Source organism: Salmo salar, chromosome ssa09 (genome assembly GCF_905237065.1).
Source record: "Salmo salar chromosome ssa09, Ssal_v3.1, whole genome shotgun sequence".
Taxonomy (NCBI): Eukaryota; Metazoa; Chordata; class Actinopteri; order Salmoniformes; family Salmonidae; genus Salmo; species Salmo salar.
In genome coordinates, this window is record NC_059450.1 from 77,943,753 (window position 1) to 77,969,254 (window position 25,502).

At 45.9% G+C, this 25,502-nt stretch overlaps 1 protein-coding gene across 3 annotated transcripts in view; it reads left to right on the plus strand.

The window, feature by feature from the left end:
* The window catches only part of LOC106611956 (slit homolog 3 protein), a 458,837-nt gene that overhangs the window by 389,580 nt on the left and 43,755 nt on the right, over positions 1-25,502 (plus strand). For all 3 annotated transcript variants that reach the window (XM_045724040.1, XM_045724037.1, XM_045724038.1), the window contains 8 exons: positions 549-712; positions 7,976-8,108; positions 14,950-15,018; positions 15,313-15,384; positions 15,553-15,624; positions 17,500-17,571; positions 18,733-18,896; positions 21,146-21,270. In XM_045724040.1, coding sequence (XP_045579996.1) covers positions 549-712; positions 7,976-8,108; positions 14,950-15,018; positions 15,313-15,384; positions 15,553-15,624; positions 17,500-17,571; positions 18,733-18,896; positions 21,146-21,270 — 871 coding nt within the window. The remainder of the gene's footprint in view (positions 1-548; positions 713-7,975; positions 8,109-14,949; positions 15,019-15,312; positions 15,385-15,552; positions 15,625-17,499; positions 17,572-18,732; positions 18,897-21,145; positions 21,271-25,502) is intronic.

Below are 25,502 nucleotides of genomic sequence, written 5' to 3' on the forward strand. Positions count from 1 at the left end.
TCTACTGCTGCTTACTGGTGTCTACTGCTGCTTACTGGTGTCTACTGCTGCTTACTGGTGTCTACTGACGTCTACTGGTGCTCACTGGTGTCTACTGGTGCTTACTGGTGTCTACTGCTGCTTACTGGTGTCTACTGACGTCTACTGGTGCTCACTGGTGTCTACTGGTGCTTACTGGTGTCTACTGACATCTACTTGTGCTCACTGGTGTCTACTGGCGTCTACTGGTGCTTACTGCTGCTTAAGTGAGACTCACTCAAGGGTGAAAAGTTAAATGCCAATAATAGCAGCTCAATGCTTGGGATAATTTCTCCCTAACATTTTCCAGGTGAAATAGTGGTCACTTTAGACAACTCAGTGTTTATTATCCTCTTCAGTGATCTGCTCATCTATTCGTGCTCTTGTAAGATGGCTGCTCCCTCAGTGGCTTGTCAAAGGCTGCAAGCTGTTGTCAGTTAAGTTTGTCAGTGATGCAAACCAGAACCCAAATGATTCCCACACATGTTCACCCCCCCTCACTCCTCTCTCTCTCTCTCTCTCTCCCTCAGTAACCTACTGTCCAACCCCTACGTCTGTGACTGTCACCTGGCCTGGCTGGGTTTGTGGCTGAAGAAGACCAGGGTTGTGAGTGGGAACCCTCGCTGTCAAAAACCTGCCTTCCTCAAGGAGATCCCCATCCAGGACGTGGCTAAACCCGATTTCACCTGCGACGGTACGAAACACACACACACCACACCCACAGAGACAACCCCTAAAAACACAGATGTCCCATACACACACACCTGGCCCTGTTTCTCCCACACCTCCATCCATCTAACCATCCATCACACCTGGCCCTGTTTCTCCCTCACCTCCATCCATCTAACCATCCATCACACCTGGCCCTGTTTCTCCCTCACCTCCATCCATCTAACCATCCATCACTAGAATTGAACAATACCTCTTATTGTCTTATGACATCAGGCTTTGTGTCAGGGCCCCTAGTTCTGAGGCAGGCACTATGTGAAGGGTCTTATGACATCAGGCTTTGTGTCCAGGGCCCCTGGTTCTGGGGCAGGCACTATGTGAAGGGTCTTATGACATCAGGCTTTGTGTCCAGGGCCCCTGGTTCTGGGGCAGGCACTATGTGAAGGGTCTTATGACATCAGGCTTTGTGTCCAGGCCCCTGGTTCTGGGGCAGGCTCTATGTGAAGGGTCTTATGACAACAGGCTTTGTGTCCAGGGCCCCTGGTTCTGACTTTTAGACTCACTGCTCTATTTCTGTCTTAGCTACTGTCACACCTCTCCATCTACATCCATCTACAAGCCATTCATTTCCACTTCCCGTGAAATTCCATTGGCTGTGTAAAATGCACCACGGAATCTGCTGCTTCCACCTGTTACTAGGCATAGGCCCAAGACCGTCTACACAACCCCCTCCCCTCCATGGCTCTGTCCTCCTATAGTCTACGGCATGTGGGACACACACTCTCTCTCACACACACACACAGACACACACACACTGTCCACCCACATAGCTATTAACTCCTGTATTTGACAGAACAGGGGCTAGGGAGTAGGGACTGTGAAGACCAATGGAACAGTAACCGTGGGCGACCACATTATCTCATGTCAGTGTGGGTTTTATGGGGACTCTGTCATTTCCCCCAGGCAGAGTGAGGGAGATGGAGCCCCAAGTAACAGATCTGTGGCCGTAACATTTTACACCAGAAAGGAAATGCGGTTTGGCTTCTGTCTGGTCGAGCACAGGACTAGCTGCCTCTCTCTCTCTCTCTCTCTCTCTCTCTCTCTCTCTCTCTCTCACAGTGGGCCTCTTGTCAAATGCATCGGGCTCTTGGGAAAATAGCACTTCTACTCTTAAGGACTGTAGGGATTAGCTCAAAAAATGTTCTCATATAGTCAATTAAATTGTGAGTTGTAATAATTAGGTACATTCTATATAAGTTCCAGACAGCCAAGTTATACAGTAGATATAGAGTTTCACTATATGAGCTACGCTAGCTTCATTTCTTCTGCTTACAGTGGCTTCAGAAAATATACATACTCTTTGAATTATTCCAAATTTTGTTGTGTTACAGACTGAATTCAAAATGGATTAAGTATATATTTTTTTCTCACCAATCTACACAAAATACCCCATAGTTACAAAGTGAAAACATGTTTTTAGACATTTGTACACATTTATTTAAAATGAAATACAGAAATATCTCATTTACATAAGTATTCACACCCCTGAGTCAATACATGTACAATCACCTTCGGCAGTGATATCAGCTAAGAGTCTTTCTGGGTTAGTCTCTAAGAGCTTTGAACACCTGGACTGTAAAATATTTGCCCATTATTCTTAAAAAAATATTCAAGCTTTGTCAAATTGGTTGTTGATCATTGCTAAACAACCATTTTCATGTCTTGCCATAGATTTTTAAGCAGATTTAAGTCAAAACTCGGGAAAATTGACTGTCTTCTTGGTAAGCAACTCCAGTGTAGATTTGGCCTTGTGTTATTGTTCTGCTGAAAGGTGAATTCAGCTCTCAGTGGCTGATGGAAAGCAGACTGAACCAGGTCTTCCTCTAGGATTTTCCCTGTGCTTAGCGTACGTTTTTCACCCTGAAAAGCTCCCAGTCCTTAACAATTACAAGCATACCCATAACATGATGTAGCCACCACTATGCAAATATGTAGAGTGGTACTCAGTAATGTGTTGTAGTGGATTTTCCCCAACATAACACTTTGTATTCAGGACAAAATGTTAATTACTTTGCCACATTTTTTGCAGTATTACCTCAATGCCTTGTAAACAGGATGCATGTTTTGGAATATTTTTATTCTGTACAGACGTCCTTCTTTTCACTCTGTCAGTTAGGTTAGTATTGTCAGGGTTAGGTAGGTTTCTTTCTAAATGTAGTCTGTTACAGTTACTAGTTACTTTACCTGTCCAAAATTGTAATCAGTAACATAACTTTTGGAATACTTAAACTCAGTAATGTAATTTCCCCCTAAGAGGCGCTGTAAGGCGTGGGTGTTTGCTGACGAGGAATCAAGTGCAGTAAGCAGCGATTCAGGGTATTGGCTTTAATAGGCACAATGGCTTAAACGACAAGCCAACCCAAACAGCGCTCAAAGCGCACTACAAAGCAAAGTGCCCCAAACACAAGGGACAAAACACAGCTTGCGCAAAACACACACACACACACACGCAAAATGTACAACAAACAGTGTGTCACCACACACAGCATACAATGATAATAATCCCGCACAAAGAGCAGGCGGGCCTACTGGCTAATAAAGCCCAACTCAGAACAGGTGCACCTAATAACGAAAAGGGGGAAAACAAAAAGGGAATCAGTGGCAGCTAGTAGGCCGGTGACGACGACCGCCGAGCGCCACCCGAGCAGGAGGGGGGGCCACCTTCGGTAGGAGTCGTGACAGGCGCAAGGTTTAGCTGGCACAGCCACAGTCATAAAATCTGATTTTAAACTTAACCCTAACCTTAACCACACTGCTAACCCTAGTGCCTAACCTTAACCTTACATTAAGACCAAAACCTTTTTTTTTACATAACCTTTTTTTTACAACATAGCACATTTTGACGTTGCAGCTGGTCCATCTAGTGGAAATCACTCAGTTCTGCCTCAAGGACAAGACTCCTCCCAATAAGCGTCAACCTGCTTAAGAGGCATTAGAAGAAGACAAAAATGTATATTACCAATTGCAGGATAAATCAATGTTAGCGTTTACATAGCTGCCCATAAATGTTTGTATCATTTCACTTTATAAGTTGGTTATGTAGGATTCTTCTAACCCATTGCTTTATACTACAGATAATAATACGATTAGGCTATAATAAAAAATATTTAAAAAAATAACAGTGTCAGATTTTCAATCATTCCAATTACCTCTTGATCTTCAAAAATAGGACTTGGAAATATATATTAGCCAAATTGTTTTATCTGAGCATAACCCCAAAACTAAGGACTAATTAGCCTACACTGTTGTTTATGATTTAGTTGTCATGGAGGACTGATTGGGCTCATCACTTCGAGTTGAAAAGGAAATGCTGCTCTTCTGGAACTGCATGCTTTGAGCACTACCGAGAATTGTTATTTGCATGCCATATGATGCATTTGCTATAGGCCTATTGTTGACATTTTTGTTTGTGACACTTTGATATCTTGATAATTAGCAGCTGTTTAAGTCTATCAAAAGTGTGCAAGTTTGAGCAAGTCTGTTAGGCCTATGGAATTTTGGGGGTTATCAGCCCGAATTAGATGGAGCAATAAAAGCCACATTCCTGGGCTTCTTAAATGAAACTATTACGTTGATTCTGTTGCAAAACGTTTCTTAAACTGAAGCAAATGGAACAAAACAGGGAGGGACCTACCTCTAGTTTTGCTCTGTTTGCTTCCGTTTGGTTCTTAAACAGAAAATGGTTTCCATAATGAATACACCCCTGGTTTTAAAAACAATGATTGATAAGAAGCTTAAACTTCTTCAACCATTATTGGGTTAAAATACACATATACATTTTTATATTTATTAGAAAGGAGTATCAAGTTCATCACCCTGTACTTTCACCACCCTGTGAAATTCATCACCCTGTACTTTCACCACCCTGTGAAGTTCATCAGCCTGTACTTTCACCACCCTATGAAGTTCATCACCCTGTACTTTCATCACCCTGTGAAGTTCATCACCCTGTACTTTCACCGCCCTGTGAAATTCATCAGCCTGTACTTTCACCACCCTGTGAAGTTCATCAGCCTGTACTTTCACCACCCTATGAAGTTCATCACCCTGTACTTTCATCACCCTGTGAAGTTCATCAGCCTGTACTTTCACAGCCCTGTGAAGTTCATCGGCCTGTACTTTCACCACCCTGTGAAGTTCATCACCCTTTACTTTCACCACCCTGTGAAGTTCATCATAACTTCTTTCATCTGTAGCCTAATAAACTGCATGCTCTCCCAACGAGTCATAGTGGGAAAACCACACAGCATGTCATCACGTAACTCCAAGTTTACTATGATATTAAATCAATATTTGCACATAAAATCGTTTCCACCTACATTTCCCACGTAATACATTTTACCAACACAAAAAAAACCCAGTGTGTCTAGCGGATTTTGTTTTGTCGACATTTGGGAAGTTTCAATCAGGCCTGCCGTCAAGATTTTTTTCCCCAATGTACCTTAAAAAGGTTGGATAGAATCCCTGTTAGACAGAAAACAGAAAGGAGTCAAATCATGTTTTCTCCTTTCACAGCCATTAAACTAACTGTTTTAAAGAGCGGTTTCCTTCCTCTCCGGCAACTAAGTTATGGAGGACGCCTGTATCTTTGTAGTGACTGGGTGTATTGATACACCATCCAAAGTGTAATTAATAACTTCACCATGCTCAAAGGGATATTCAATGTCTGATTTTTTTATTTTTACCTATCTACCAATAGGTGCCCTTCTTTCGAGGCATTGGAAAACCTCCCTGATCTTTATGTTTGAAACTGTGTTTAAAATTCACTTCTCGACTGAGGGACTTTACAGATAAATGTATGTGTGGGGTACAGAGATCAGGTAGTCATTCAAAAATAATGTTAAACACTATTATTGCACACAGAGTGAGTCCATGCAACTTATTATGTGACTAGTTAAACACATTTTTACAAAGGGGTTGAATACTTATTGACTCAAGACATTTCAGCTTTTAATTTTTTATTATTTTGTAAACGTTGCTAAAAACATAATTCCACTTTGGCATTAAGGGGTATTGTGTGTAGGCCAGGGACACAAAATCTCAATTTAATCCATTTTAAATTCTGGCTGTAACACAACAACATGTGGAAAAAGTCGAGGGGTATGAATACTTTCTGAAGGCACTGTATCTATAGCTGGAGGCCATAGGCTGTTGGCTGGGCTCCCTGCCTGTGCCATTAAACCCCTACAACTCATCCAGAACGCCGCAGCCCGTCTGGTGTTCAACCTTCCCAAGTTCTCTCACGTCACCCCGCTCCTCCGCTCTCTCCACTGGCTTCCAGTCGAAGCTCGCATCCGCTACAAGACCATGGTGCTTGCCTACGGAGCTGTGAGGGGAACGGCACCTCCGTACCTTCAGGCTCTGATCAGGCCCTACACCCAAACAAGAGCACTCCGTTCATCCACCTCTGGCCTGCTCGCCTCCCTACCTCTGAGGAAGCACAGTTCCCGCTCAGCCCAGTCAAAACTGTTCGCTGCTCTGGCACCCCAATGGTGGAACAAGCTCCCTCACGACGCCAGGACAGCGGAGTCAATCACCACCTTCCGGAGACACCTGAAACCCCACCTCTTCAAGGAATACCTGGGATAGGATAAAGTAATCCTTCTAACCCCCCCCTTAAAAGATTTAGATGCACTATTGTAAAGTGGTTGTTCCACTGGATATTATAAGGTGAATGCACCAATTTGTAAGTCGCTCTGGATAAGAGCGTCTGCTAAATGACTTAAATGTAAATGTAAATAGGCGGAAGGTCATGTTTCATTTAGCCCTCAATGCTACATGCTAAGTAGAGGGAGCAGGAGGAGGGGTTAGGGCAGTCTGTATCCCTCCACCTCAAGGTCCACATTGCTGCAGCTACAATGACACTCATTGACTCCGTCCTATTTTTAGACTTCTAGTTGTAGCTAGAGTAATGATGGAGAAAAAAAAGTGTTAATTAGTGGGAGATTTGAGGTCCCCCAATCATCAAGTCTGCATTTCGGCTCCCTCCCTAGTCCTCTACAGACAGGCTGCATCAGCCAAGCCAGACCCTGTCCCAGACCCAGGCAGTGCTGTGGGTTATTGTTGAGCAGACTTCAGACGTCATTACCTTCATTACCTTCCATTAATGTCTTAATTCCCTGTTTCTTTTTCACCTGGGGTGTAATTCAAGCCTTTGAGATATCATCTCTCAGGCCTTAGATTAAAGCTGCTTGGGGGATGGAGGGAGGGAGCTAAGGAAGGAGGGAAATGGAGGAAGACTCAGGCCAAGAGCAATATTATGTCTGATCTCCTGTTTTTCTGTAATAATGGTATTTTTTAGTTTTTATTCAACCTTTATTTAACTAGGCACGTCAGTTAAGAACAAATTCTTATTTACAATGACGACCTACCCCGGCCACACCCTAACCCGGACGACGCTGGGCCAATTGTGCGCCGCCCTATGCAACTCCCAATCACGTCCGGTTGTGATACAGCCTGGAATCAAACCAGCGTCTATAGTGACGCCTCTAGCACTGAGATACAGTGCCTTAGACCGCTGCACCACTCGGGAGCCCCAAAACAGTTCCTCCCACTAGGCAAGGCAGGCAACTGGCTGAGACATTTAGGATATGGTGGTGCAATTACACGATTCTCGATCAACTTGGGGCTTCATTTATAGAGTTCCACTTTCAAAGGGGCAGAGTAAAGTTCTGGCACTGTTGCCAGGTTGTGAAATGTCTGTCAATGACTATTTTGTACCCTCCCCCCTAGCTTCTCCTCTAATGTGAGTGGAATGTGATGTGATTTACAGTCATATTTCATCTCTATCTGTCTCCTTCCTTCCTTCCTTCCCTCTCTCTCCCCCCTCTATCCCCTCTCTCTCCCTTTCTCTCTCCCCCTCTCTCTCTCCCCCTCTCTCTCTCTCTTTCTCTCCCTCTATTCCCTCTCTTTCTCTCCCTCTATTCCCTCTCTATCTCCCTTCCCTCCCTCTCTCTCCCTTTCTCTCTTCCCCTCTATCTCTCCCTTCCCTCCCTCTCTCTCCCCCTCGCTCTCCCCCACCCCTCTCTCACTCTCTCCTCTATACCCTCGCTCTCTCTCTTCCCTCCCTCTCTCCCTTTCTCTCTCCCCCTCTCCCCCCTCTTTCTCTCTCTCTCTCTTTCCCTTTCTCTCTCCCCCCTTCTCTCTCTCTCTCTTTCTCCCTCTTTCTTTCTTTCTTTCTTTCTTTCTTTCTTTCTTTCTTTCTTTCTTTCTCTCTCTCTCTCTGCAGGCACTGAGGAGAATGTATGTTTTCCAGTGTCAAGCTGCCCGGAGTCATGCACATGCTCAGACACAATTGTGCGCTGCAGTAACCGGGGTCTACGCATTCTGCCCAAGGGCATACCCAAGGACACCACCGAGCTGTGAGTCACCTACACACACACACACACACACACACACACACACACACACACACACACACACACACACACACACACACACACACACACACACACACACACACACACACACACACACACACACACATCTCCTCCAGCTAGCTAGTCTTGGTCTGTGCTCTTTGTTATTCAGAGTACTAGTCGTCATCAGCTGGGTGAGGCAGGGGTAAGGCTGGGTGAGGCCGGGGTAAGATTGGGTGAGGCCGGGGTAAGGCTGGAGTAAGACTGGGTGAGGCCGGGGTAAGGCTGGGTGTGGCCGGGGGAAGGCTGGGTGAGGCCGGGGTAAGACTGGGTGAGGCTGGGGTAAGGCTGGGTGAGGCCGGGGTAAGGCTGGGTGTGGCCGGGGGTAAGGCTGGGTGAGGCCGGGAGTAAGTCTGGGTGAGGCCGGGGTAAGGCTGGGTGAGCCCGGGGGTAAGGCTAGGTGAGGCCGGGGTAAGGCTGGGTGAGGCCGGGGGTAAGGCTGGGTGAGGCCGGGGGTAAGGCTGGGTGAGGCCGGGGGTAAGGCTGGGTGAGGCCGGGGTAAGGCTGGGTGAGCCCGGGGTAAGGCTGGGTGAGGCCAAGTGAGGTCGGGTGCCCATAGGGGCGGCAGGTAGCCTAGTGGTTAGAGCGTTGGGCCAGTAACTGAAAGGTTGCAAGGTCGAATCCCTGAGCTGACAAGGTACAAATCTGTTGTTCTGCCCCTGAACAAGGCAGTTAACCCACTGTTCCTAGGCTGTCATGGAAAATAATCATTTGTTCTTAACTGACTTGTATAGTTAAATAAAGGTTAAATAAAAAAATAGCTCCATAGCTGAAGGTCAATGAGGCGTATCAGTGGAGGGGTACAGGGGATGTTCATCACCACCAAACGGCCCAGTGGTGCAGAGAGACTGAGATGGCACACTGAGAAACTGCTGCATTAACACCACACTGCCTGGGCACTTTACCATCAGAGAGAGATTTCAAAAATCTTTATTGGATCTGGGAACAATAAACACTCAAACAAAGCCATGATTACACATCAATTAAAAACACAACACCAAATCTTCCTCCACAACAACTTCTCTAGACCCCATATGCTCATAAACAGCCCAATGTTATTAACCAGTTTGTAATAGGCAAACTCAACCCTCAGTCTTGCTGCCAACATTCCCACCACAGACCCCTGTCCCCGAATACTGCTCTTTCATGTCTTCCAGATTGCTAATTTAGCTGCCCCTGACACAAAGTTAAGTAAGACAACTATAGCCCCTCGACTAAACCTGGACTTTGGCCCAAATATAAACAGTTGGGAAGAGAAAACCTCTCCCAGAGTTGAGAACCAACTAGTGATCAGGTCAATCATCCCGGCCAACCTGGGACACTGTAAGAACAGATGTGCCAGAGTTTCATACACAGAATGGACACCCCTCCCCAACAGTAGGATCCAGGTGTACCAGATGCATGTTGGTGGCTATAGCTCCATGTATTATCCTCCATTGGAGGTCAGCTGTACTCTTATCAATAGGCAGTTTATATAAAGCCTTTTGGTGCCTCCTTTTGGGGAGACACCTGGACCAAACACACCCGCCCACCTCGTCCATTTGACCCCTTCCAGGGAAGAAGCACGGGACACTTATACACATATTATATACATGGCCTTCTTTCCCACCACCTTGAACTCTCCCAGCTCCGGGGTATGGAAGGAAAGCAGCATCCCCACATCCTCCTCTAATGCCCCCGCCGCAGCACTAACATTCAGCACAGGGAACACATCATCCAGACCCTCCATCCTCCTCTAATGCCCCCCACCGCAGCACTAACATTCAGCACAGGGAACACATCATCCAGACCCTCCATCCTCCTCTAATGCCCCCCACCGCAGCACTAACATTCAGCACAGGGAACACATCATCCAGACCCTCCGTCCTCCTCTAATGCCCCCCACCGCAGCACTAACATTCAGCACAGGGAACACATCATCCAGACCCTCCATCCTCCTCTAATGCCCCCCACCGCAGCACTAACATTCAGCACAGGGAACACATCATCCAGACCCTCCGTCCTCCTCTAATGCCCCCACCGCAGCACTAACATTCAGCACAGGGAACACATCATCCAGACCCTCCGTCCACCGATCAGAGTTGGAAGTATCAGTCACATACTGCCGATGAGGGTAGTGACAAGGAATCTCAGACCTCAGCTACGACCTTCCTCAGTAGGCGAGATGATCAGATCCCTGCTCTTTTTCCAAGCTCCTCCAGCGATCTGCTCCTACTCCGCATCAGATGACCCAGCTTGGTACACCCCACACCTAACAGGCATGAACGTAGGCTGGCTGAACCCATAGCACGGGACTGTGTTATAAAAAAGCAGTGGTGTAAAGAACTTAAGTAAAAATACTTTAAGGTACTACTTAAGTCGTTTTTTGGGGTATCTGTACTGCACTTTACTATTTATAGTTTTGACAACTTTTACTTTTACTTCAATACATTCCTAAAGAAAATAATGTACTTTTTACTCCATATATTTTCCCTGACACCCAAAAGTACTCGCTACATTTTGAATGTTTAGCAGGACAGAAAATGGTCCAATTCACACACTTAACAAGAGAACATCCCTGGTCATCCCTACTGCCTCTGATCTGTCGGACTCACTAAACACATGCTTCGTTTGTAAATTATGTCTGAGTATTGGAGTGTGCCCCTGGCTATCCGTAAATTTAAAAAACAAGAATATGATGCTGTCTGGTTTGCTTTATGTAAGGAATTTAAAATAATCTATACTTTTACTTCTACTTTTGATACTTAAGTATATTTTAGCAATTACATTTACTTTTGATACTTAAGTATATTTAAAACCAAAAACGTTTAGACTTTTACTCAAGTAGTATTTTAATGGAGCAATTTTCTATTAAGATATCTTTACTTTTACTCAATTATGAAAATTGGGTATTTTACCCACCACTTTAAAAAGCCACATCCCTGGTGGCATGCCGGCCTTACAGGACATACTGAAAACTCTCCAAGCCTGCATAACAGATTCATAGAAAGATGTCAGGCCAGACAAGCCACCTCCCTCCAGCTTTAAGAGGAAAGGGTGCTTGTCTAAGCCCAAACAGCCCGCTCTCCTCATCAATATGTAGGCTGCATCGACCCAGCTAGAACCTTCACTGTACAACAGTCTCTGGGCTGCTTGAACCGTCACTGTACAACAGTCTCTGTCCTGATTGAACCGTCACTGTACAACAGTCTCTGGGCTGCTTGAACCTTCACTGTACAACAGTCTCTGGGCTGCTTGAAGCTGGATCCTAGAAGAAATGTCCACCACGCCTTGCCCACCTCGTGCAATGGCAGGTACAGGGCTGCAGCGTTAATCCAATGTTGTCCAGACCAAAACAAATTGAAAAGGGTCCTCTGAAGCTGTTGTATCAGGCCCCTGGTGGCTGTAAAATCATTAGTCTGTGCCACAGGGTAGAGGCGGCTAGGTTATTGGCACCAGCACCCTTCCCCTATAAGACAGCTGGGGTAGCACCCATTTCCACCTAGACAACCTGGCACACACCTTCTCCACTACACCCTGTCATGTCCTGACCAGTAATAGGGGTTATTTGTTATTGTAGTTTGGTCAGGACGTGGCAGAGGGTATTTGTTTTATGTGGTTCGGGGTGGTGGTTTGTTTAGTAGGGTATTTGATTTATGTATTCCGGGGGTTTTTAGGCACTGTTCTATGTTAGTGTATTTCTATGTTCTGTCTAGTCTTTTGTATTTCTATGTTTTGTTAATTGGGGTTGGACTCTCAATTGGAGGCAGGTGTTTTATAGTTGCCTCTGTTTTGAGAGTCCTATATATATATATATATAGGTGTGTGTTTGTTGAGTACTTTGTGGGAGATTGTTCTGTGTATAGCCTTATGCCTTACCAGCCTGTGATTAGTCGTTGTTCTTTGTGTACGTGTTTGTTTTGGTTCTCCTTCTTGTCCGTTTATAAGAAAGAAGATGAGTGCACATTTTGGTCTCTATCCGACGACAACCGTTACACACCCTCCCAGATCTTTTTTTGAAAGACATCGGAGCCTAGGAAAAAACCAAAGTCTTCATCCAATCTAATAAAATAATATAAACTGTCAGGTCATCTGCATACTCAGACAGTGCTATCGTAGGATCCTTCATAACCCCTTGCTCAGAGAAACCAGTAAGCCTCGCTCTTAAAAAACAAAGTATTGGTTCAATTGCCAGACATTATAACTGTCCTGAATTTGGGCATCCCTGCCTAATACCCCTATGGACGGGGATGGGGCAGCTCAAACCACCCTCCACCTTCAACATACATGAGCCCCAGTATACAGTAAACTCATCCAAGACAATAAAAACATCCCCAAACCCAAAGGCTTTCATTGTTTTGAACAAGTACTGGTGGTCCACACAGTCAAAAGCCTTCTCCTGATCCAAAGAAAGCAAACCCACATTCACATCAGACAGTTTATAAATGTCTAAAACATCTCATCAGAAACAAGTCATCAACTATAGAGCGATCAGGTGCACAGTAAGACTGGTCCTTGTGGACCAAAAGCCCCAGATATTCTTTTAACCTGTTTGTGAGACACTTAGATATCATTTTATATTCTGCCCAATTGAGGAAGTCCATGTAACAACTGTTCAGCAAACAGAGGATCACAATCTTCCTCCTTATAGAGGGCAGAGTAGAAATCCACGGCATGTTGGCGCACCTCACCGTCATCTGTGGTCACCTTCCCATCAGGGAGACGAAGGTAGACCATCTGTTTACGTTGCAATGTCGACTTCCCTAGGTAAACGTAATTTTTTTAAAGTGCTTGGAGCATCCATATCCTTGAAGGTAGAAAAGCGAGACCTAATCAATGCACCCTTCACTCTTTCATGTAAAAACAGACTCAGTTCATTGCTCTTGTTCTGTAAGTTCACGACTAGTCTGGGGTCATTCTGAGTTAGCAACTTCAATTCCATAGATTTGATGTCCTCTTCAAGGGCCCTGATAGTCTCTTAAACTTCAATACTAGACAGAGCAGTATACTGTTGACAAAACAGACGTATTTGGGCCTTCCCAACCTCCCACCATTGTCTCAAGGACTCCAAATTCCATTCCATTTAACATTAAAATACCAATAAGGTGATGACCTTCGTGGACAGGACAGGTGAATATCAACCGTAACAATATGGAAAATCCCACAGGAGTAATGTCACACCTTCCAACCCTGCTACAGTAGTGATCAGATACATACAACCTGTCTAACCTTCCAACCCTACTACAGTAGTGATCAGATACATACAACCTGTCTAACCTTCCAACCCTACTACAGTAGTGATCAGATACATACAACCTGTCTAACCTTCCAACCCTACTACAGTAGCGATCAGATACATACAACCTGTCTAACCTTGCTGCACCGACACCACCTTCATTAACTACTACAGTAGTGCTCAGATACATACAACCTGTCTAACCTTGCTGCACCGACCATCAAACTACTACAGTAGTGATCAGATACATACAACCTGTCTAACCTTGCTGCACTGACACCACCTTCATTAACTACTACAGTAGTGCTCAGATACATACAACCTGTCTAACCTTGCTGCACTGACACCACCTTCATTAACTACTACAGTAGTGCTCAGATACATACAACCTGTCTAACCTTGCTGCACCGACACCACCTTCATTAACTACTACAGTAGCGCTCAGATACATACAACCTGTCTAACCTTGCTGCACTGACACCACCTTCATGAACTTTTAGCCATGTGTACTGCCTAACTTGTGCATGTCTTACTTTCCACACATCAGAAAGCTCGAACTCAGTTAATAGACCAGACAGACAAGAAGCTGACTGCAGGTGAGGTTCTTCAGCAGTGTGATCAACAGTAAAATCCAGTCCCCCCTAAAACCATACACCCCTCTTGGTCACACTGTCTTAAGGTTTCCTTTATTTGATCAAATACAGCAATACGCTCTGTATCGTCATTAGGAGCATAAACATACAAAAATAAAACATTAAATTAAACATTACATCTGCCTTGGCCACTAAAACCCGACCCTTGACAATCTCTGTTGTAGATACCACTGTCACCCCTAAGCCTGAGGAAAACAAGACTGCCACCCCAGCACTGAAATTAGTACCATGACTGAGTATATGCTGCCCCTCCCACCACATACCCCTGTCAACCTCATTAGCCTCATCACTATGTGTCTCCTGTAGAAAAACTACATTAAGCCTTTTCTGTTTTATTACTCTTATTCCTGTCCCTTCCCCAATTAATATCGAGAGAACCTACCCTTAGTACCTCCATATAGAAAAGGGAAAGGAAAAGCAGAAGAAACCACAGAGAAAACAGACAAAGAGAGAAAAGCACCCTATGAGGCATGATAATCATCATTGTTTAAATTGTATCTTAACCTTACCCCGTTTCCCACTACCTTTTGCTGCCGTGACAGCAGTAGCAGAAACGCTTCTTCACACTCAACTGGTCTAACCCCACCAACTTCTGTAACACCACAGCTGACCTCACAAACTTATCAACATAAAGGTCCAGGAACCTCTTTACCTAATCTAGATTGTAAATTGAGTCATCGCCAGCCACTATCGTGTCAACAAGAATATCAGAAATGTCCTGATCCTTCTCCTGATCCTCCTCAACTGAGGCCACAGACCCCTGACTCCCCTCTTCCACATCCCCCTCAACACTCCCCACTTGCACCCCATCACATTCCCAGCATGCACCAACACTCCCATTATGCAGAGAGAGAGAGAGAGAGAGAGAGAGAGAGAGAGAGAGAGAGGTCTAATGTCTTCTCCCTCCTCATTTCAGATACCTGGAAGGAAACCTTCTGACATCTGTTCCCAGAGAACTGTCCAGTCTGAAGCAGCTATCTCTTGTGTATGTACTAGACCAGGTCTATCCCTCCCTGGCTCCTCAGAGATACTATGTTAACGATGCCAAAGCAATCTCCATTTTATTGAGAAATTTGAAGCAGAGGATATTTTATATTCTTTATTGAAACATAAAAACTGACCAGTTGAGTTCATGTCCTTTCCTGTTTAAAAAAATAAATAAAATTGTAAAGTGGCTTTAGGTCCTTTAAAGAGCTTTATAAATATATTATTATGCCAGACAGTTCACAATTGTCTCTGTGGTGATATTGTGTCCTGTTGTGTGTTTGGTGTTACACAGCGACCTGAGCAACAACAGCATCAACACTGTGGTCTCCATGACCTTCAGCAACATGACTCAGCTCGCCACTCTGTGAGTTACCATGACAACAAGCCACGGCCTGCCTGCTGGCCACACTGGACCGGTTGGACACAGTGACCGGCGGCCTCAGTCACGTTTATAGTCATAACACAGTCACACACACACGGTTGTGTTCCCATCATAATAACTGTCTCCTATCTGCTTTCATTTTAATCCCAGGATCCTGAGTTACAACCAGATTCGGTGCATTTCGCTACACTCATTCTATGGGCTTAAATCTCTGCGTCTCTTGTAAGTGTTGCTCCTTCCTCTCCTATGATACCCTCTCTCTTCCTCTCCTCTCTTCCTCTCCCTATGATACTCTCTTCCTCTCCTCTCTCTCCTCTCTTCCTCTCCTCTCTTCCTCTCCTCTCTTCCTCTCCAAATGATACCCTCTCTTCCTCTCCTCTCTTCCTCTCCTCTTTTCCTCTCCCTATGATACCCTCTCTTCCTCTCCCTCTTCTCTCTTCCTCTCCCTATGATACCCTCTCTTCCTCTCCTCTCTTCCTCTTCTCTCTTCCTCTCCCTATGATACCCTCTCTTCCTCTCCTCTCTTCCTCTCCCTATGATACCCTCTCTTCCTCTCCTCTCTTCCTCTCCCTATAATACCCTCTCTTCCTTTCCATATGATACCCTCTCTTCCTCTCCTCTCTTCCTCTCCCTATGATACCCTCTCTCTCCTCTCTTCCTCTCCCTATGATACCCTCTCTCTTCCTCTCCTCTCTTCCTCTCCATATGATACCCCTCTCTCTTCCTCTCCTCTCTTCCTCTCCCTATGATACCCTCTCTTCCTCTCCTCTCTTCCTCTCCCTATGATACCCTTTCTCTCCTCTCCTCTCTTCCTCTCCCTATGATATCCTCTCTTCCTCTCTTCTCTCTTCCCTCTCTGCTCCTCTCTTCCTCTCTCCTCTCTTCCTCTCTCCTCTCTCCTCTCTTCCTCTCTCCTCTCTTCCTCTCTTTCTCTCTCCTCTCTTCCTCTCTTTCTCTCTCCTCTCTTTCTCTCCTCTCTTCCTCTCTCCTCTCCTCTCTTCCTCTCTCCTCTCCCCCTCTCCTCTCTTCCTCTCTCCTCTCTCCTCTCTTCCTCTCTCCTCTCCCCCTCTCCTCTCTTCCTCTCTTCCTCTCTCCTCTCTTCCTCTCTCCTCTCCCCCTCTCCTCTCTTCCTCTCTCCTCTCTCCTCTCCCCCCTCTCCTCTCTTCCTCTCTCCTCTCTCCTCTCTTCCTCTCTCCTCTCCCCCTCTATCCTCTCTTCCTCTCTCCTCTCCCCCTTTCCCTCTCTTCCTCTCTCCTCTCTTCCTCTCCCTCTCTCCATCCAGAGTGCTGTGTGATAAATGGGCCCTCCACCTCCCAGACTGCTTGTGATCCATCTTCCCTTCCACCCCTGACTCCAAAACAACTCCAAATAAATAAAACATAGAAAACAGGAGCTAAATGCTCTTTCTTCTTCTACTCTTCTTGCTCTGTTCAGATAAAACAGTCCTTATTAACTTGGGCCAGAAGGTGACTGTTGAAACACAACAGACTGCAGATACGCCACGGGGTCTGGGCTAGGAAAGCACCACAGGGCCAAGCAGTTTCTCTCTCTCTCTCTCTCTCTCTCTCTCTCTCTCTCTCTGTGTCGCTGTCTCTCTTTATCTCCTTTCTCTCTCGCTCTCCCTCCATCTCTCTGTCTCGCTGTCTCTCTTTATCTGTCTGTCTCTCTCTCTCTCTCTCTCTCACTTTCTCTCTCTCTCTCTCTCTCTCTCAATTCAATTCAACTCAAGGGGCTTTATTGGCATGGGAAACATATGTTAACATTGCCAAAGCAAGTGAAGTAGATCATATGCAAAAGTTAAATAAACAATAAAAATGAACAGTAAACATTACACTCACAGAAGTTCCCAAAGAATAAAGACATTACCAATGTCATATTATGTCTATATACAGTCTCTCTCTCTCTCTCTCTCTGAATGACATCTAATGGAATGTGAACCCAGAGAGGCAGATCAGCACTGGGGTTAGTCACATGCTAAAGGCTGGAGGCTAAGAGGCTGCCTGGGGACCCTCTGCATGTGGGGCAAGAATGACAGGGCTTGATATCCATCAGCATCCCCCTAAACCTGACGCTCTCCTTGTTTTCAATCTATTTCAGGACTCTCCACGGAAACGACCTTTCAACTATACCAGAGGGAGCCTTCAACCACTTGACATCTCTGTCTCATCTGTGAGTGTGATATTACTGGGAGGTCTTTCACAGTAGTAATAATAAAGGCACACACACACACAATCTCTCTCACTCACACACCAACCCCCCCTCCCCACACAGACCACACTACTGCCGCACAATGTAGAATCCATTTTACTTGTTTGACTTCGTGAAACGTGAAGTGTCAGAAAGCTCAACGCAAGTAAAGAGCAGCATTGTGCTGAGAGAGTAGGCCACACAGAACATCTTTGAGACAGGGGGGAGGGAGAGAGGGGAGAGAGAGAGAGGGTGAGGGGCAGAGAGAGTGAGAGAGCAAGAAGGGGAGAAAGAGAGAACGAGGGGGTGAGGGAGAGAGAGAGAGAGAGGGAGAGAGAGAGAGTGTGAGAGAGATGGAGAGAAAGAGAGAGAGAGAAACAGAGAGAGAGGGAGAGAGATAGACAGAGGGAGGGAGTGTGTGAGAGAGACTCGAGTGAGGGGGAGAGATCGAGAGAGAGGGGGGAGTGAGAGAGGGGGAGAGAGGGATAGAGAGAGAGAGGGGAAGTGAGAGAGGGGAGAGAGAGAGGGTGAGGGGCAGAGATAGAGATAAGAGAGGGGCAGAGAGAGAGTGAGAGGCAGAGAGAGAGAGAGGCAGAGAGAGAGGGAGAGAGGGAGAGAGAGAGAGGGGGGAGAGAGAGGTGATAGAGGGGGAGAGAGAGAGAAAGGGAGAGAGAGAGAAAGAAGGGGAGAGAGAGTGTGAGAGATAGTGTGAGAGATGAGAGAGGGGAGAGAGAGTGAGAAAGGGTGAGGGGCAGAGAGAGAATGGGAGAGAGAGCGATGAGAGAGGGGGAGAGAGAGAGAAACTGAGAGAGTGTGTGAGAGAGAGATGAGAGAGGGGGAGAGAGGGGGAGAGAGAGAGAGAGAGTGAGAGAGAGAGAGAGAGAGAGAGAGAGAGAGAGAGTGAGAGGGAGAGTAAAAAAAGGGGATGCTTACCAGGAATACAATTCCTTTGTTTTAGTAAGGGAGAGAAAGTTCAAGGCAAAAGTTTTAGATTGGTAGGAATGTGCTTTGTGCTACTGGTTATGTGCAGACCAGTGTGTTGTTTACTGACTGTGTACAGAACCTCTGCACCTTGACCATACACTCATGCACCTGAATATGTGACCACTAGGTGTATAATTCCTGTATTATGTTGTCCTCCAGGGCTCTGGGTGCCAACCCCCTGTATTGTAACTGTGACCTGCGCTGGCTGTCTCAGTGGGTGAAGGCTGGCTTCAAGGAGCCTGGCATCGCCCGCTGTTCCGGACCACCTGACATGGCCGACCGCCTGCTGCTCACCACGCCCCTCAACCGCTTCCAGTGCAAAGGTGAACAACAACACTGGCTGTGATATCTCCATCCTCTTTTGCTCTCTTCTCCTCCATCTTCTGCTCCGTTGCCCTGCTTCTGCTTTCTTTGTACCTCTCTCTTCCTCTTTCTCCCCCTCTCCTCTCCTTTCCTCTTCCTCTCTCTCTCTCTTTCTCCTCATCTCCTTTCCGCTTCCTCTTTCTCCCTTTCTCCTCTCCCCCTCATCTCCTTTCCTCTTCCTCTCTCTCCCCCTCTCCTCCTCTCCTTCCTCTTCCTCTCTCTCCCCCTCTCCTCCTCTCCTCTCCTTTCCTCTTCCTCTCTCTCTCTCTTTCTCCTCGTCTCCTTTCCTCTTCCTCTTTCTCCCCCTCTCCTTTCCTCTTCCTCTCTCTCCCTTTCTCCTCTCCCCCTCATCTCCTTTCTCTTCCTCTCTCTCCCCCTCTCCTCCTCTCCTCTCCTTCCTCTTCCTCTCTCTCCCCTCATCTCATTTCCTCTTCCTCTCTCTCCCCCTCTCCTCTCCTCTTCCTCTCTCTTTCTCCTTGTCTCCTTTCCTCTTCCTCTCTCTCCCTTTCTCCTTTCCCCCTCATCTCCTTTCTCTTCCTCTCTCCCCCTCCTCTCCTCTCCTTTCTTCTTCCTCTCTTTCCCCCTCTCCTCTCGTCCTCTACTCCTTTCCCCCTCTCCTCTTCTCCTCCTCTCCTTCTCCTTTCCTCCTCTCCTCTTCTGCTCCTCTCCTCTCCTTTATTCTTCCTCTCCTTCTTCTCTCGTCCTCTACTCCTTTCCTCCCTCTCCTCCTCCTCCCTCTCCTCCTCCTATCTGTATCTAACGGTAAAGGGGAATGAACCCAACTGTCACACCTCTGTAACCGCACTTGCCAATTAACATTGATCTGGGATTTATCTGAGATTAAGGCAGATGAAGGTTTTTTAAATGTGGATAAGAAGTGTCTTTAAATACTGCTCAGAGAAGGAGTGAGTGAAATTGCTAAGTGTGACTTTTTCGTCTTTAATCTCTTCCTCGCTCTCTGTTTCTGACTCTGTCATTCTATCACTCTTTCTCTCGCCCTCTCTCTCTCACACACACTCTCGCTCTCTCTCTTTCTCTCTCTTTCTCTCACCCTCTCTCTCTTTCTCTCTCTCCCACCCTCTCTCTCTCTCTCTCTCGCTCTCCCTTTCTCTCACCCTCTCTCTCTCTACTTCTCTCTCTCTACCTCTCTCTCTCTACCTCTACCTCTCTCTCTCTCTCTCACCCTCTCTCACCCTCTCTCTCTCTCTCTCTCTCTCTCTCTCTACCTCTCTCTCTCTACCTCTACCTCTCTCTCTCTCTCTCTCTCTCACCCTCTCTCTCTCTCTCTCTCTCTCCCCCTCTCTCTATCTCTACTTCTCTCTCTCTACCTCTCTCTCTCTACCTCTACCTCTCTCTCTCTCTCTCTCGCTCGCTCGCTCTCTCTCTCTCGCTCTCTCTTTCTCTCACCCTCTCTCTCGCTACCTCTCTCTCTCTCTCTACCTCTCTCTCTCTACCTCTCTCTCTCTACCTCTACCCCTCTCTCTCTCACCCTCTCTCTCTACCTCTCTCTCTCTCTCTCTCTCTCTCGCTCTCTCACCCTCTCTCTCTCTCTACCTCTCTCTCTCTACTTCTCTCTCTCTACCTCTCTCTCTCTCTCTCTCTCTCTCACCCTCTCTCTCTCTCTCTCACCCTCTCTCTCTCTCTCACCCTCTCTCACCCTCTCTCTCGCTCTCTCGCTCTCTCGCTCTCTCTCTCTCTCACCCTCTCTCTCTACCTCTCTCTCTACCTCTCTCTCTCTACCTCTCTCTCTACCTCTCTCTCTCTACCTCTCTCTCTCTACCTCTACCTCTCTCTCTCTCTAACCCTCTCTCTCGACCTCTCTCTCTCTCTCGCTCTCTCTTTCTCTCACCCTCTCTCTCTCTCTCTCTACCTCTCTCTCTACCTCTCTCTCTACCTCTCTTTCTCTACCTCTCTCTCTCTACCTCTACCTTCGCTCCTCTCTCTCTCTCTCTCTCTCTCTCACCCTCTCTCTCACCCTCTCTCTCTACCTCTCTCTCTACCTCTCTCTCTCTACCTCTACCTCTCTCTCTCTACCTCTACCTCTCTCTCTCTCTCACCCTCTCTCACCCTCTCTCTTTCTCTCTACCTCTCTCTCTCTCACCCTCTCTCTCTTCCTCTCTCTGTCTCTCTCTGTCTCTCTCTCTCTCTCTCTCTCTCTCTCTCTCTCTCTCTCTCTCTCTCTCTCTCTCTCTCTCTCTCTCTCTCTCAGGCCCAGTTGATCTGAATCTGATGTCGAAGTGTGCCCCCTGTCTTGCTGGTCCCTGTCTGAACAATGGCACATGTGCCAGCGATGTGTCTGGCTCCTACCATTGCACCTGTCCCTTTGGCTACAAAGTGAGTGGATTTAAACACACACAACCACACATACACACACACACAACCACAGCCCCACTTAAACGGTTCCACATGTTAGCGGTTTGTCATCGTATGCATAGCCCCAGTGTTTTAGCCTCTCCTGTTCTCTTACATGCATAATGCATCTTAGTTTGATATCTCAACCAATGTGGAAATGATTACAACAGTTAGTTTGGCTGTAAGTATTGAATAGAGATTAAAAAGGGTTACAATAAAGTGCTCTCAGAGGGTGGACGTAGAGTGTGTGTGTCTGCGTGTGTAGGTTTTGTCCCCTCCCCCCACTGTGTTGTGTGCTGCTGCTGTGGGATTCCTGTCAGTGTCCTGCTCCATGGACACAGACAACAGCTTAACCTCCAGTCTGCTACTGGGACAAAGCCCATGGCCTCGCTTTTTCATTCAAATCTTTGCTCCCAAGGTCAATTTGTGCTACGGTATGTGTGTCAGTGTTGGTCCCGGTGTCTCTGGGTATGCACCTCTCTTTGGGTCTTTATTCCTGCCTATTCAGAGGTGTGTGTACGTGTGCTTTTCGCCATCGTCCTCTGCTGGGCTTAAGTGAATTGAAATGTGGAGAATGAATCGTGGACCGAGAGAGAGGGAAACATGAAACAAGCGTCTGTGTGGTGTCTTTGATCAGAGGAAGTGGGTGTTAAGGGTCATTAGGGTCATGATTCTTGAATGCTACCATACTGTACCAGTACCTCTACTCCAGTGATTCACTAATCCAATGCCTCTCCAAGGCATTCCTGGTCCATCACCAAACATTTCTGTAAAAGCCCAACGATAAAGCCTTGCATACTTTTTTGTTGTTGTTGTTTTGTGCTGAAGGCAAAGTGTTCTCATTTTGTACCATTTTATGTGTCTGAAGGTAGAACTCCGCCGACCTGGCAGGCCCAGAGAGCAAATACGGGACACCTATAGGCCTACCGCTGGCCAATCAGATAGCTCAGATCACCGTGTCTGCACAGTTTCCTCTGTGATTTCATTGAGCCATAGACTGTAAAAAGAACCTTAGAACGCAGTTGATACTGTGTGAAAATGTTTAAAACCATGATTAGAAAGAGACTCAGCGAATACAGCAAAGAGCTGCTGTTTTTATAAGTAAGTTCATGTTTAAGTTATTCAGCACTGTTAACACTTTTTTCAACACTTTTATAAACCATAAAATGTGCATTCTCCCTACTTCCACTCACGCTACAACCAGCACTGCAGCTGTAGTGAATGAGTATTGCATAGTCTTCCAATAAGCTTCTGTTGTTATTAATAGCTGAATGTATTTTTTAATAGAGGAATATTTCACTTTCTCTGGTCATAGGAGTAACGACATGAATTCATGCATGAGGCAGAAATAATGCAGTGTGACTTGAGTTTCGCAATCAGCTGGAAGACTGCATCCCCTTTTCTCAGCGGAGGGAGGGAGAGCGGAGGGACGGTGAGTCGGGTGAGAGGCAGCCTCACCGCTACTCCCTCCCTCCCCTCAGACTGACCATCAGAAGCAGGCCATCCCAAAAAATATTAACCTCCCTGGGCAGTCCCACCTAGTCAACAGCCAGTGGAATCGTGTGGCGCGAAATACAAATACCTCATAAATGCTATAACTTAAATTTCTGAAACATATGACTATTTTACACCATTTTAAAGACAAGACTCTCGTTAATCTAACCACACTGTCCGATTTCAAAAAGGCTTTACAGCGAAAGCAAAACATTAGATCATGTCAGGAGAGTACCCTGCCAAAAATAATCACACAGCCATTTTCAAAGCAAGCCTATATGTCACAAAAACCAAAACCACAGCTAAATGCAGCACTAACCATTGATGATCTTCATCAGATGACACTCCTAGGACATTATGTTATACAATACATGCATGTTTTGTTCAATCAAGTTCATATTTATATCAAAAAACAGCTTTTTACATTAGCATGTGATGTTCAGAACTAGCATACCCACCGCAAACTTCCGGTGAATTTACTTAATTACTCACGATTAACGTTCACAAAATACATAACAATTATTTTAAGAATTATAGATACAGAACTCCTTTATGCAATCGCTGTGTCAGATTTTAAAATAGCTTTTCGGCAAAAGCACATTTTGCAATATTCTGAGTACATAGCCCGGCCATCACGGCTAGCTAATTTGACACCCACCAAGTTTGGCCCTCACCAAACTCAGATTTACTATAAGAAAAATTGGATTACCTTTGCTGTTCTTCGTCAGAATGCACTCCCAGGGCTTCTACTTCTACAACAAATGTTGTTTTGGTTCAAAATAATCCATAGTTATATTGAAATAGCTCCGTTTTGTTCGTGCGTTGAGGTCAGTATCCAAAGGGCGACGCGCAGGCGCATTTCGTGACAGAAAAATTCCAAATATTCCATTACCGTACTTCGAAGCATGTCAAATGCTGTTTAAAATCTATTTTTATGCAATTTTTCTCGTAAAATACCGATAATATTCCAACCGGGCGACGTTGTATTCGTTCAAAGAGAGAAAGAAAAACATGGAGTCCTCTCGTGCACGCGCGCTCCAGTGTCAGTGTTCCCTGCCTGACCACTCACAAACACTCCTGCTGTTTTTTGCCCAGAGACTGCAGAGCTCTCATTCCACTTTCTGGCGCCTTCTGAGAGCCAACGAAAGCCTTAGAAAATGTCACGTTACAGCAGAGATGCTGTATTTTTGATAGAGATGCCCTAGAAGGACAACAAATTGTCAGACAGGGCACTTCCTGCATGGAATCTTCTCAGGTTTTGGCCTGCCATATGAGTTCTGTTATACTCACAGACACCATTCAAACAGTTTTAGAAACTTTAGAGTGTTTTCTATCCAAATCTACTAATTATGTGCATATTATCGTTTCTGGGTAAGAGTAGTAACCAGTTTAAATCGGGTACGTTTTTTTATCCGGCCGTGAAAATACTGCCCCCTAGCCCCAACAAGTTTTAAGCTCACTCAGCTGTCCCTCACAAGTAATAGAACAAATGAGATCATATACCTACATTTGTCTGAGCAAAACAACATTGTCAGGGCAATTCAAGCATAGCACATAGCCTGTCTTCTCTTGAGAACCAGGTCTGCCTTCAGCGGCCTTTCTCAATAGCAAGGCTGTGCTCACTGAGTCTGTACATAGTCAAAGCTTTCCTTACGTTTGGTTCAGTCACAGTGGTCAGGTATTCTGCCACTGTGTACTCTCTGTTTAGGGCCAAATAGCATTCCAGTTTGCTCAGTTTTTTTGTTAATTCTTTCCAATGTGTCAAGTAATTATCTTTTTGTTTTCTCATGATTTGGTTGGGTCTAATTGTGTTGCTGTCCTGGGGCTCTGTGAGGTCTGTTTGTGTTTGTGAGCAGAGCCCCAGGACCAGCTTGCTTAGGGGACTCTTCTCCAGGTTCATCTCTCTGTAGGTGATGGCTTTGTTATGGAAGGTTTGGGAATCACTTCCTTTTAGGTGGTTGTAGAATTGAATGTCTCTTTTCTGGATTTTGATAATTAGCTGATATCGACCTAATTCTGCTCTGCATGCATTATTTGGTGTTTTACGTTGTACACTGAGGACATTTTTGCAGAATTCTGCATGCAGAGTTACAATTTGGTGTTTGTCCCATTTTGTGAATTCTTGGTTGGTGAGCGGACCCCAGACCTCACGACCATCAAGGACAATGGGTTCTATAACTGATTCAAGTATTTTTAGCCAGATCCTAATTGGTATGTCAAATTTTATGTTCCTTTTGATGGCATTGAAGGCCCTTCTTGCCTTGTCTCTCAGATCGTTCACAGCTTTGTGGAAGTTACCTGTGGTGCTGATGTTTAGGCCGAGGTATGTATAGATTGTTTGTGTGCTCTAGGGCAACGGTGTCTAGATGGAATTTGTATTTGTGGTCGTGGCAACTGGACCTTTTTTGGAACACCATTATTTTAGTCTGAGATGTACTGAGATGTACTGTCAGGGCCCAGGTCTAACCCGAATCTGTGCAGAAGATCGAGGTGCTGCTGCAGGCCCTCCTTGGTTGGGGACAGAAGCACCAGATCATAAGCAAACAGCAGACATTTGACTGCAGATTCTAGTAGGGTGAGGCCGGGTGCTGCAGACTCTTCTAGTCCCCTCGCCAATTCGTTGATATATATGTTGAAGAGGTTGGGGCTTAAACTGCATCCCTGTCTAACCCACTGCTCTGTGGAAAGAAATGTTTTTTTTTTACAAATTAAACTGCATA